The 12,067-nt window shown below is 37.2% G+C and overlaps 1 protein-coding gene across 1 annotated transcript; it reads right to left on the bottom strand.

Moving 5' to 3' along the window:
- Positions 1-1,043: 1,043 nt before the first annotated feature.
- vwa11 (von Willebrand factor A domain containing 11) lies at positions 1,044-11,759 on the bottom strand. Its single transcript, XM_038290583.1, has 16 exons — positions 11,626-11,759; positions 10,422-10,609; positions 9,072-9,208; positions 8,785-8,977; positions 8,471-8,505; positions 7,081-7,250; positions 6,873-6,985; positions 6,663-6,779; positions 6,392-6,565; positions 6,175-6,307; positions 5,919-6,071; positions 5,503-5,595; positions 5,095-5,366; positions 2,866-2,999; positions 1,964-2,123; positions 1,044-1,536 (listed from the first exon to the last, which is right to left on the bottom strand). The coding sequence occupies exons 2-16, from the start codon at positions 10,602-10,604 to the stop codon at positions 1,159-1,161; spliced, it is 2,445 nt and encodes an 814-aa protein (XP_038146511.1). The 5' UTR covers positions 10,605-10,609; positions 11,626-11,759; the 3' UTR covers positions 1,044-1,158.
- Positions 11,760-12,067: the final 308 nt, after the last annotated feature.

Here is a 12,067-nt window from a genome sequence, read left to right as displayed (position 1 = left end):
AGCAGTTTAATCTGTCTACATTGTTCAAGTTTCCACCACAAACTTCAATGATTTTCCTAAAAACAGATATGAGAGTTCAGATCTAACACTCAAACACATAATGTGGATTCATATTAGAGCGCTAAAGGGAAACTGATAAGTAAAGGTATTTGACGTTTGATCAATTAAGTCGCTATTTTTTCCGCTTTTTGACACAGCTTTTCCTTGTTAAATTTGACCTGTGAGTGCTGCGGTTATTTAGCTAATTTTGAAAGGCTTGGGGTCCAAGGGGTGTGACTGTTCGCAGAGTTTTCATGGGTTTGAATTTAGGTGGGGCCAAAACTGACAAAACCACAATTTCCAAATCATGACAAGGACAACACTGGGAAGCAGTTATTTTAATCTTATTTTTTTTCTTTTTAAATTTTAATAGCAGTGTTGATTTACTGCAGTGCAACAGCTGGAAAAAGATAGTCAGGGGAATAGTTAGAGGGGTGCTGAAAGATAAGGGGTGCCCAGGAAGAATGGTTTAGGAACCACTGCCTTAAGAATTAGTTCTCAGATTTCAACATTTTAACAAGTTTACAAAACATAATGATCTTGACATTAGATTTTTCAGGGGTGTATATCTTTAATGATATAATCTACAGGGATATACAGTCAGAAATGTAATATATTATACATAACTATGTCATTTATCATCATCTAAAGTGTTTGGTGTGTCTTTGAAACTTGAATTGATCATTTACTACCCATGAAGTGAAATGCTGTGTAAATTACAGGGCTGATGCATTTAAAGCTACAGTGTGTAATTTTGGGAACCACTGCTTTAAGAGGTTGATGATTAATCTTAAACTTGCTTAAAGGGGCCCTAAAAATTAATTCCTCTATAAAGCAGGGTCAAAGAACTTTAAAAAAAAACTTTACAAATATTTTATTAATTTAGTGTAGTGTTAATCTTTAGTGCGAATTTAGTTTGTTATTGAGTAGGTAGGATGCTGTTTCAGGATCAACAAGAATGGTGAATGTAAAACAGACATAACAATGAATTGGAGACACACAGCTTTAAGTTAATACAGCAGTTTTTAATCAAATTAAAAAGCATGGCACATAAACTGCCACGTGTTTATGTCCATATATTCCCAAATCAGATACCATTTTGAGAATCTGCAAACTTCTTCAAAACCTTACTACAAAAACAGATACCAAAAAGCAAAGCCACACAGGCATTGATAGAGTTGTTGCAGGAAAACCAGCTGAACGAATAATTGAGTGGTAGCATGTGCCCACATTGCCAACCTCATCCACAGCAACAATCTCTACGATCTGTGAACAGCATGAGGCGTTGTAGTACGCATTGACAACGGAAGCATCAAGAGTAGTATGGGTAAAGGTCCCATTCCCTTGATTCAAGGAAACACTCTTTATCCCAGAGCCGTTTCCATCAGTGAGATTGGCTGAGAGCTCCCATCGGAAAGGTCCACACTGCAAGACATCTTTCGGGCAATTATCTGCCAACACACTCATCTCACACTTTGGTGGAATAAAATCTGTGATCTGGGCAAAAATACAGAATAATATGATTACAATCCGTCATTTTACTTTTGCTTTTATTAATTAGATTGTTAATTTTATTTTTTATTTATTTTCAAAAAAGATAAAACAAATGCTATGTTCAGATGAGCCAATAACACTTTAATTGATGGTAGGTGTTAATTAAAAGAGACTAGCATTAAATGAAAAGTTCCTCAACAAAGTTTCGTATGTATACTTTAACCACCAATCAAGCCTTTTCATTTGTAATCTTTTTCATTTTTGTATTTCAATTAAATTGTGTTTGATAAACACCACATAAGCTTTACAAAAGAATTGGGAATAGAGTTTTTCAACTTCACAAACATCTAATCAGCATTGCAAATATAAATCAGAATAAAAACCTGTTTGATGTTCTTTCATACAGATTATAATGAGTGTATTATTTTACCTTAGTAATAACAGACAACCTCAGAACAGCATAATTGGAGTCAACACCACTCTCAGACTTGGCTTCAATAGTCAGAGTGACATCAGTGCCTGACTCTGTGGCGGAAGATGGTGTAATAGTCAGTGTAGAGTTAACATACTGGCCAGTGGACAAGCTGAGGCTGTTGAGAGATGAGAAAAAAATTGGGGGAGATGAGAAAACTTTAAAAATGTCAGCCTTGTGGTTAGAGCAGTGTGCTTGTGCTCTGAGAAGGTTGCAAGTACAGGTTCGATCCCCACAGCCTGCACTCTGGTTCCCTGAGTAAGACTATTGAAGTGAAATTTTCCATTGTAAGATTAATAATGTTCAATTATATATTCACCTTTTTCAACAAGTTACTTGCCAATTTTTCCGTAGCACTCTCCAGCCTTGTGGAAGTGTACAATTTTGCCTCTTCTGTCTTTGGACAGCTCTTTGGTCTTGGCCTTGTTCATAGTTGGATTCTTACAGATTGCATTGGGTGGACAGGTGTCTTTATGCAACTAACAACCTCAAACAGGTGCATCTAATTAAGGATAATAAATGAAGTGAAGGTGGACATCTTGAAGGCAATCTAACCGGTCTTTGATAGAAAGGGGGTTCACATACGTATTTGCAGCTGTATTACACAAATAAACATAAAAAAAATCAGATATTCATATATTGTGTTTTCTGGATTTTTGTTTTCTCTCACAATGGACATGCACCTACAAGGACAATTTCAGACCCTCCATGATTTTGAGATAGGGGAAATAGCAAAATAGCAGGGTTTTCAAGTATTTATTTTCCTCACTGTAAATATTTTACATAGATGCCACCTTAAACCTAATGTTTAAGTATTCTACAACAGCATTTGACAATAAACTATAATAGTTTTTACCAACCTGTTTGGGTAGGTCATTGGAAAGTCTCTGTCATTCCGGGCGTTGATGGTGTATTTACCCCCAGCACCCATGCTCATTATACTGAAGGGAAGTTTAAAGGCTTCTCCTGGCTCAGCACTGCTGTCCACTGCAGCCTTGAAAAAGCAAGATGGGGAAAGGGCAAGGATGACCATTTTTATTGTTTTACACCTGTACATTTTTCAAAGTTTGTATGACACTATGTAAACAATGAAACATTCTTTCAGTTTTAAAAAACTGGCATTTTGGTGGTCCTATGTAAACTCTTTTTTTAAAGACATGGAAATATCCTCAGAAACCCCTGGGATTACCCTTCTGGGCCCTGAGCATAACTGCTTTAAAGCATTTCAACAGAACTTCCACTTAGGTTAAAGTTAAATAAATAGAGGGCGATATTTTATTTTCAGGGTGAATCATCAAAATAAGTTTTCCTCCTAATTGTAAATCATTCTGGTGATATATTAATGTGCACGTCCCGACAGCTATATTTTTCCGGCATACACACTTATCTGTGGTGAGCTATGGTTTCAGCCAGTCATTTAAGCTCACCTTTCTCACTGCGATTCTTTAAAAATGGCTGAGGGTCGAAAGAGAAAATGTGGCTCTGTTCGAAAACCTAGGACGGGTCCTCCAAGGACGAGGTCTACCTAGACTGGATCCTTCGAAGTCCTTGAAAATAAGGAGACCGGAAGAGTTTTGGCTGTAAATTCGACCAGGTCTACCCTTTGGCGGGTTTTACCGCCGTATGCTCTGTTGCTTAGCAACCGTGAACGTTGACACACAAAGCAGGAAAAGAATGAATACAGAAGTTTTCAAAACTGTTTATTTATTTATTTTTTATTGTGAGGTGAACAAAGACTACACTCACAAGAATCCAGAGTGGAATAAATGTTCCAACAGCCGGGAGCAGGAACAAATAAAATCAAATGTAATGATAGAAACCTTAGTCAGTTAAATAACCTGCTGCTGTCATTCTGCACATCTCTGATGTTGCTGCTATTTTCGAATATCCATTACTGTAAAAATGTCCATAGCTGCATATTGGTTATTAATTCTCCAGTTTTATATTGTTAAAACACTTTACAGTATTTTATTGTTTATATTTTAACTCTTCCCTATTATGTTATTCTTATACATTTTTCTAAGGTCCACATTTGTGTGACCACTTTCAATAATCTTTCTGCTGCTGTAAATTTTCCCATTGTGGGAAAATAAAGGGATTTTCTATTCTATTCTATAAAAGGGGTAGAAAGATATAAGTAAATCTAAACAATATATTTACAAAAAATATATTGCAAAATCTCTAATATTCAACAACAAAAAATACAAAGTTAAGCATATTGTGCAAAATAGCAATAAAAAGATAAAAGTACTATCAGATCTATAGTCCCCACCCTGCAAATATATTAGTATCTGTCCTTAAATTACAGCCAAACCCATTTACACAGTAACAGATTAAAACCTTTAGATAAACCAAACATTACCGCCACATATATGACTCAGTAACCATTAAAACAACTATTTTCATTCATTTCAGACGGAACTATTCACAGAGTTGTATTATATTAAACTGAACTTCCAATTTTCACCACTGTTCGGCGCCAAGTAACCTTTCCTCTGATCACAGCTTGCTTGGTCTCGCAATGAATCCTGGGATATCCAAGAATACTGAGGATACATCGGACCCGTCCTTCAAATCGAGCAAAAAGAAGGACGCATTTTAAGGCCGCATAACGAGGACTCTTGGAATCCGACCAGACCTCGGCGCCGCGCTATGACGTAATCGGCCTTCGAATCCGGTCTTCTAAGGATCCGTCCTAGGTTTTCGAACAGAGCCTGTGTCTACTAAGTGTATGAGAAGAAAAGAAAGGGCTCAGAAGAGGCAAATATTTCCCAGAATGCTTTGCGCAGGGAGCTCTCCACGCAAAGCATTATGGGATTTGTTGTTGCTACCCGACAGAGGCAACTGATAACAACGCAGTGAAGGAGCAGTTAGTTGAGCAACGGAGCAAAAACTAGTGATCATCTGTATGAACGGTCAGTTAACTGAGTTTGCTATATAGTCCACCATATATTTCCCACTCTATGTGGTGATTGAGGGATTTAGCGGTTAGAGCAGATCCAGAATCTGGATTTAAATTTTCTCTTTATTTATGTCATTATTAAAACAGGTGTAGTTAGAGGATATAAAGAGATACTACATGGACAGACCTGGATTATGACTTTGGAGACAGACATCTGGGTGGTTGACTGTCTCTGAAATTTAGTGTTGGACAATTTGTCTGTTCCTTTCAGAAAGAGCACAAACTCCCCCTCAGGAACAGCATCAACTGTGACCAGGAAGTCTCCATTGCCCATGTCCGTCATTGCACCATTGGTTACTGCCTCTGAACTGGACAATGTTATTAAGCCAGCCTCTTCAACAGTGATTGATGAGGGACCTTTTCTTCCTATTACTGATAGCATCAGAGTGGCAGGTTGGCCTATTTTTTGTATTGAAAAGAAAGTTGTTTTAGTCTTGTTTTTCAACTGTGCATGTATTTACAAATGTATTTCATAAAAAACCATTGTGAAATATTGTGCAATATAGAAATATGGTGGTAAAACTGTACTGTATACCTTCTTGCGGTCGCCCACTGAGTACTGCGTAGCCTGAGTGAGGTCCAGTGAACTTTTCCACAAAGTCATAGACAAAGGTAATTGTGCTCTGGCCTGAATTAAACAACCAAACCATTAAGAACACACCAACAACATATGTGCCCCCGCTGCAAACACTGCAGCATACACATACATACTCTACCTAAATGCATTTTCTGAAGAGCAACTATCTACATGCATGTTTCAGACTAGAGGAAGTCATAGTAACCAAGAACATGCAAAGTCCATATTGATAGGTCCTGGGTGGGATTCTAACAGTGTTTGAAACACAGGTGGAACAGGTAAATGAGGAACATAACTGTTCTCTCAAATCTACTAAAAGTACATAATTCTATGTCAATCTGAGACCCACATTGCCCTACTAGAAAATATCTGACCTGTGACTTTGAGTGTGTATGGCTGACTGGATTTGATTTCAATCTTCCAGGTTCCTGACTGTGTGTCAGCATTTAGACGGATTCTCCACAGGTTTCCCACAGTCTGGATGGTTCCCAGTTTACCACTAGTTTCACTGTTACTCTGGGTAGCCCCTGTAAATATAGATATTGCATCATTAGAAAGCATTATTACTCACAGAGAAAATCAGGAATTCTTTCAATATTATCTGCAATTCTATTTAAAATTGTATGTTACCAGCAGGATTAGTCAGTGTAAAAGTTAGGGATGTTCCTGTGATATAGATAGTTATGTTTTTCAGGGATTGATCCAGCAAATAGGGGAACGTTTCTTGCCCCCCAGCAATCCTAGCTCTTTGAAGAACTGTTACCTGATGGAAATTTAGATTAATCATCTCATAGATTCCTCAAACCACATCTTTCACCTGCAGTCTAATGCATGTAAGTGCTCTTACCAGGGCAGAAGTTGAAGTGTCAAGAACAATATCTGTAGCCTGAGGGAGTTCTGACTTAGACACCCTGATTGCCTGGCCTCCAGATGCCAAAGCCAAGTCCTTATAGTCTTCAAAGGAAGCAGCTGCTAAAGAACGTCGCTTCCTGCTTCCTGTCGCAGTCATAAAGAATGAAACCTAAGAAAGAGTTCATGCAGATACGTGAAACTAGAACCTCAACTTCCCTAATTTATAAAGACTTTTTATGCTTTGGTCACAGCTTTTCTATGTTTACCACAGATTTGGTGCTTCTCATGAGAGCAACAATTGTGTCTTTGAGAGCAATGTCTTTGGCTATTGCATCAGTGAAAACATAGATGTTAGATGAGGAAGGAGCTCCTGTGAGGGCCAGCTACAAAGCAAAAAATCTAATGTTAGGATTCACAGTGCCGTTATCATCAATATTTCCAGTTGAAATTAAAATGGTCATAATTAGTTACTGTACCTGCAGTCCAGACAGACACATCTCTGGGGTATCTCCACCACCTTGTGCTCTGAGCTTTGAGATTTCTGTTTTCATTTTATTAGGATCAGTTGTCCTTATCATTGGTCCAAAATCTAAACATATATGGAAAATTGAGATAAACATAAAGAATAACCAATAATCTATTTGATTAAACTCTAAATATAGTAATATATATAACGGCTTTTACCTGGGTCATTAAAGGGCACGAGTATGTATTCAGATGGTTCATCCTGTGTTCCCTTTTTGCTGTCAATGAGGTCATAAACAACTGACCTAGCTTCTTCAATGTCATCTGACATACTGCCAGTGGTGTCAATAACAAAGCACACTACTGATGAGCGAGCGATTCCCATCATTCTATGAGAAAACACAAGCAATAATGTTTTTAATTGAAGAATGTACCTCATGGCAGTTATGTGCAATAATCAGGTATTATGGCCATCTTTTGCTGCCAAAACAACTTTAAATAGCTAAGGTACGAACTCATCAAGAAGTCTAAAAGGAAAACTTTGATATTAGACTCTAAGATGTTAATAGCCAACCCTTTGAGTCTCTTAAGTTGCATGCTGAATGGCCAGACTCAGAAATTTTTGATTGCCTTAAAATGAGGTAAACAGGAAGTCAAAATTCCAGCTACTTCATGCCTAACCCTGGAATTTACCATAACTATTTCCAGTATATTCCCAACCCTATGTCATAAACTTGAAACTTTGGACCCAATATTTAAAGCAGACAGATCTGGATTAGTTCAAACAAGTTCTTTATTCGTCATCTGGTCCTAAATAGCCTATTTAGGACCTTGTTTGGTACGTCATGTTTGTTTACCTTTTTAAAATTATTATTTTCTTTATTTAAAATGGGTAACAAGTTACACATCTATGGAGTTCTCAGTATGACAGGTCATGGTCAAGTTTGAAAAGTTCAGTTTAGGCAACTGGATGCAAACTTTTAGAAGACTTCATGTCCGGTTACCTAAACTCGTCTTTTCAAGCAAGTTACACTTACCGACAAATATACAAATGTTGTGTTACCATCTTTTATGAGGCCTTTTCATTAACTTCCATTCATTTGTATGGCATAACGCAGACTTGAACCATTACCAAGATATCTTTAACCATGAACTAAACTTGATTGCCACCTTACATCTAAACCTAGTTCCAAACCCAAGGGAAGAAATTTTCCTCATAGAGACCAGTTGATTGGTTCTCACAAGTACTTTTAAGTCTGTATATTTATCAATATAAAGACACACGCACACGTCATGTCACACTATGCGTGTGGGGACATTCCATTAACTTCCAATCATTTCCGCCTCATTTCTATGGCCTAACCCAGAACCTTCCCCTAACCCTAACCATTACCAACACTTACCTAACCCAAAATCTAACCTGACCTCAATTCACACCTTCGTCCTTAACCTACACCCAACCTTAAGAAGACCACCTTTCCTCATGGGGAGCAGTCGTTGGTCCCTACAAGTACTTGTAAGTCCCATAAATGCAGCATATATTCCAAAATCGTCCCCACAATATGACAAAAACATGGCAACATTTTTTTTCGAAAACTTGTTGTTGTACCTTAAAAAGTCATGATCGCCTGATCTAACAGCTATATATATATATATATATATATATATGTATATATATGTATATATATATATATATATATATATATATATATGTATATATATGTATATATATATGTATATATATATGTATGTATATATATGTATATATATATGTATGTATATATATGTATATATATATATATGTATATATATGTATATATATATATGTATATATATATATATATATATATACTTGTTTGAGGTTTTTGTACACATTCCTTTTGTATACCGGTATTTGAAGTTATCAGAGGTATGCTATCTTTAATTGTCCCTTTTGTGTTTTTTTTTTTTAGTTTTATTTTCCTGTCTCACCTGTAACGTATGCAGGACTCTCCCCAATGTTTCCCTGGCAGCCTTGAAATTCTCCTTGCCAATGTTAGCCTTAATGGCAACCATGCCCTCAGTAATTAGTCCACGTCCCTCTAAGAAAGCCTCAGAGTTGAAGTGATGTGGAGCACTAGAATTTGCAGAAAAATGCAACTCAAAATATTGTATGTAATGGTTAAATCTTTATTTTTATCCCACTCTTTTATAGACGTTTTCCACTTTACCTGTTTACAAAGTCTCGGTCGACAAGACCATTCTGGGTGTAGATCTCTTGCAGAGCCGATTGGAATTTAGCACCAGAAACATCTCCAGGTGCCGTGGGACCCAGACAGGCTTGGACCAACTCCCCTGGAGAAGAACCCTGAAGTTCATAACAGGAAGAAAAAACAGAAATATTTTAGAGACTGAATGAAAACAACACAACGAGCCAGATGAATAAAATCTAGTGTTTAGGAGGTGCTTGCATTTTCTTTCCTTTTCCATTCCAAACATTTGCTAGGGTTTGTAATTTTATATTGAACTTTTAGGGCAGAAAAAAGAACAGTCTGTTACAGGATATATCTCCCCAACTATGTGTTTATACTACAATCAGTCATGATAAGAATTTGATTTTCCTTTATTAGCAAATGTAAGGTGTGTGTATATCTTATTTATATTTCTTTATTTCAGTTTGTTGCAACTAACATTAACATGCATATTTGCATATTCTATAAGGGCATTGACCTTTGAAGCACATTACTGCTGGTCTAGATTACAAATGAATCACCATTAATTCAGGATATCAAGATAATTCAGGTGTCATGATCTCGGCGCTGATGGTTTGGTTTTTTCCTTTGCTCCTTGCTTTCCTGTCTAATTGGTTCTGCGGCTGATTATCGCCGATCATTTCCACCTGGTTCCTCTACTATTTAAGTTGTGTGTTTGCCTCCCATCAGCGCCGGGTTATTCTTGTGTTTTTGAGATACGTTCCCCAGCAATCTGTAGTCTGCCTGTTTCCCTGATAGTGACCAGTTTCTGCCCTGAGGATTTAGAGTTTTTTGCCTTGCCCCTGTCTGCTCTGTTTGTCCTGTCTGATCCTGGAACTGTCGTCTTACTTCGGCCTTGGATTTCCCTTCTGGACTCTGTTGCTGCTCGGCGTCTGCTGCTCGCTCTCTAGGAACTCTGGGGGCGTCTCCCGCCGCACCTGCGGTCAAACCTCAGCAAACGGACTGAACTTTGAATCAGGTCAGTGACTTTGCTCCAAGTCGTGTTAAGCTCCATATCCAGTCACTGATCTGTATTCTCCCATTTCTGCAGAGAGCCGCCCCGCAGCAGACGAGCAGCCCCGCGCACCTGTTTTTGCTAAATAAACGCTTTGAACTTTCCCACTGCCTGTCTCGCCTCGAATTCTGGGTCCTACATTCTGAGAACATTACATCAGGTGAATGATACATAGAACTGAGTAGATCAAATGTTAATATTTGATCTGTAAGTGTGTAGGTGGAGTGAGGATGTGTGTGGGTCTCTATTACTTTCAAAATTGCAAGCTATAAAATTGAAGAAGGCTGACCTACATAACTTATCACCCATCCTACCGTAGGTTTGAACTCATGACCAGCGGCCTCAGCCACCGCCTTGCACGTCTCTGTAATCTTCTGTAGCAGGGCAGTCCCAGTAATGCTGACATGAGTGGATACCCCTCCTCCAATGGGAAAAAAGGCCATAGCGGGGGCAGACAGAGTCAAAGCCAGCAAGGTTACACCCAGCAATGAAACCATAATGACTGGAATGAGATAGATAACAAAATTCTAATTGTTATCTATAATTCAAAATAAAACGTTAGTGTACAGTATGTTTTGCATCCAGAGGAAGTAAAATGTTCTGGAGGAGTTCATATAACAGTTAAATTTAAATATGCAGAAGATTGGGACAGGAAAAACAAATATGAAAATAGATGTATATACATAAATACTAAATAGTTCATGGTTCATGTTATACAACATTATGAGCATAAGAAACAAAGGACAGACACACAACCTTTGTAATAAATAAAAAAAAAAAAATCAACATTGCATTGCTGTTTCTGCTTAAAGCTCACACAAATGTGGTCCTTTACCAATTTTATCCTGTATTACTGTCGCAAATATCCTGCTAAACATTGCTTTGAATAAAATGATAAACAAAATGCTGCCTTTCCAAAGTAATTATACAGTTTTGAAAATGCAGAGATTATTATCCATGCACTTGTGCCTTTGCATATTGATAATTGTGATGCTCTTCTGTCTGGGCTGCTCGCATCTTAACCAAAACTGTGAAAAATGAGCATAACACTCAAGTACCCTTCACTGGTTGCCTTGTCATGTTCAAGCTGATTTTAGGATCTTGCTGCTCAACTACAAGGCATTAAATGCTCTGGCATTGTCTTATCCATCCAACCTTTTAAAAAAAAAAACAGTATTTTTTTTTTTTACATTTTTTCCCTTACCTACAGTATCATTTAGCACTTTGTTTTAACGTGATATAATGAAGTCAGTGTTATTCTTATTTTTAAACACATATGAGAACCCCCCCAAAAAACAAAAACTAAACCTTTTTATAACACAGGAATTATTTCCTTTCATCTAAATAGTTAAGATGAGTAATGAATCTTAAACACAGTTTACTGCCTGTTCGACAAATAACTTTTGAGTACAAATAGAGTTTTAAATTGTTTTATAAAAAATACTTTCTTATTACTGTAATTGAAAGGAAAAAAGTAGTTAGTCAAAAGAACTGTAACAATAAAAATGTTGCTCATACCTGGATAATTTCCAACAACAAGAACTCAAGTTTCCCCCCTAACTCTAAGGAGTAAAGCACAGATCCACTTTCTACAGCTTTATATATTCAGTGCCTTGTTATAACGGGGTGGAGTGTCGCACACACCTTAACAAATGCAGTTAGATTTTAGTGGAGGTTTTTCTACTAAAAAGATTAGATTACCACAAAATATCTGTCACACCTTTAGAAAAAAAAGCAGTTTATTGTAACATAAATACAGATTGCAACATTTTTTTACCTGTAGATAAAATCGCTCTGCTGTAAATAAAAGCTTCTTTATTGCACAAGCTTAAACATAGGGCGTGTTGTTGACACGTTTCAAGGACATTAGAAGGCTGAATCATTGGTGCATTTTTTACTTCTTATTCTTTGAGTCGTTTAAGTAGAAGGAAGGAAGGAAGGAAGGAAGGAAGGAAGGAAG

Source organism: Cyprinodon tularosa, unplaced genomic scaffold (genome assembly GCF_016077235.1).
Source record: "Cyprinodon tularosa strain WSP-4 unplaced genomic scaffold, ASM1607723v1 ctg283, whole genome shotgun sequence".
In the NCBI taxonomy this organism is placed as follows: Eukaryota; Metazoa; Chordata; class Actinopteri; order Cyprinodontiformes; family Cyprinodontidae; genus Cyprinodon; species Cyprinodon tularosa.
This window is presented reverse-complemented; position numbering and strand designations above follow the sequence as displayed.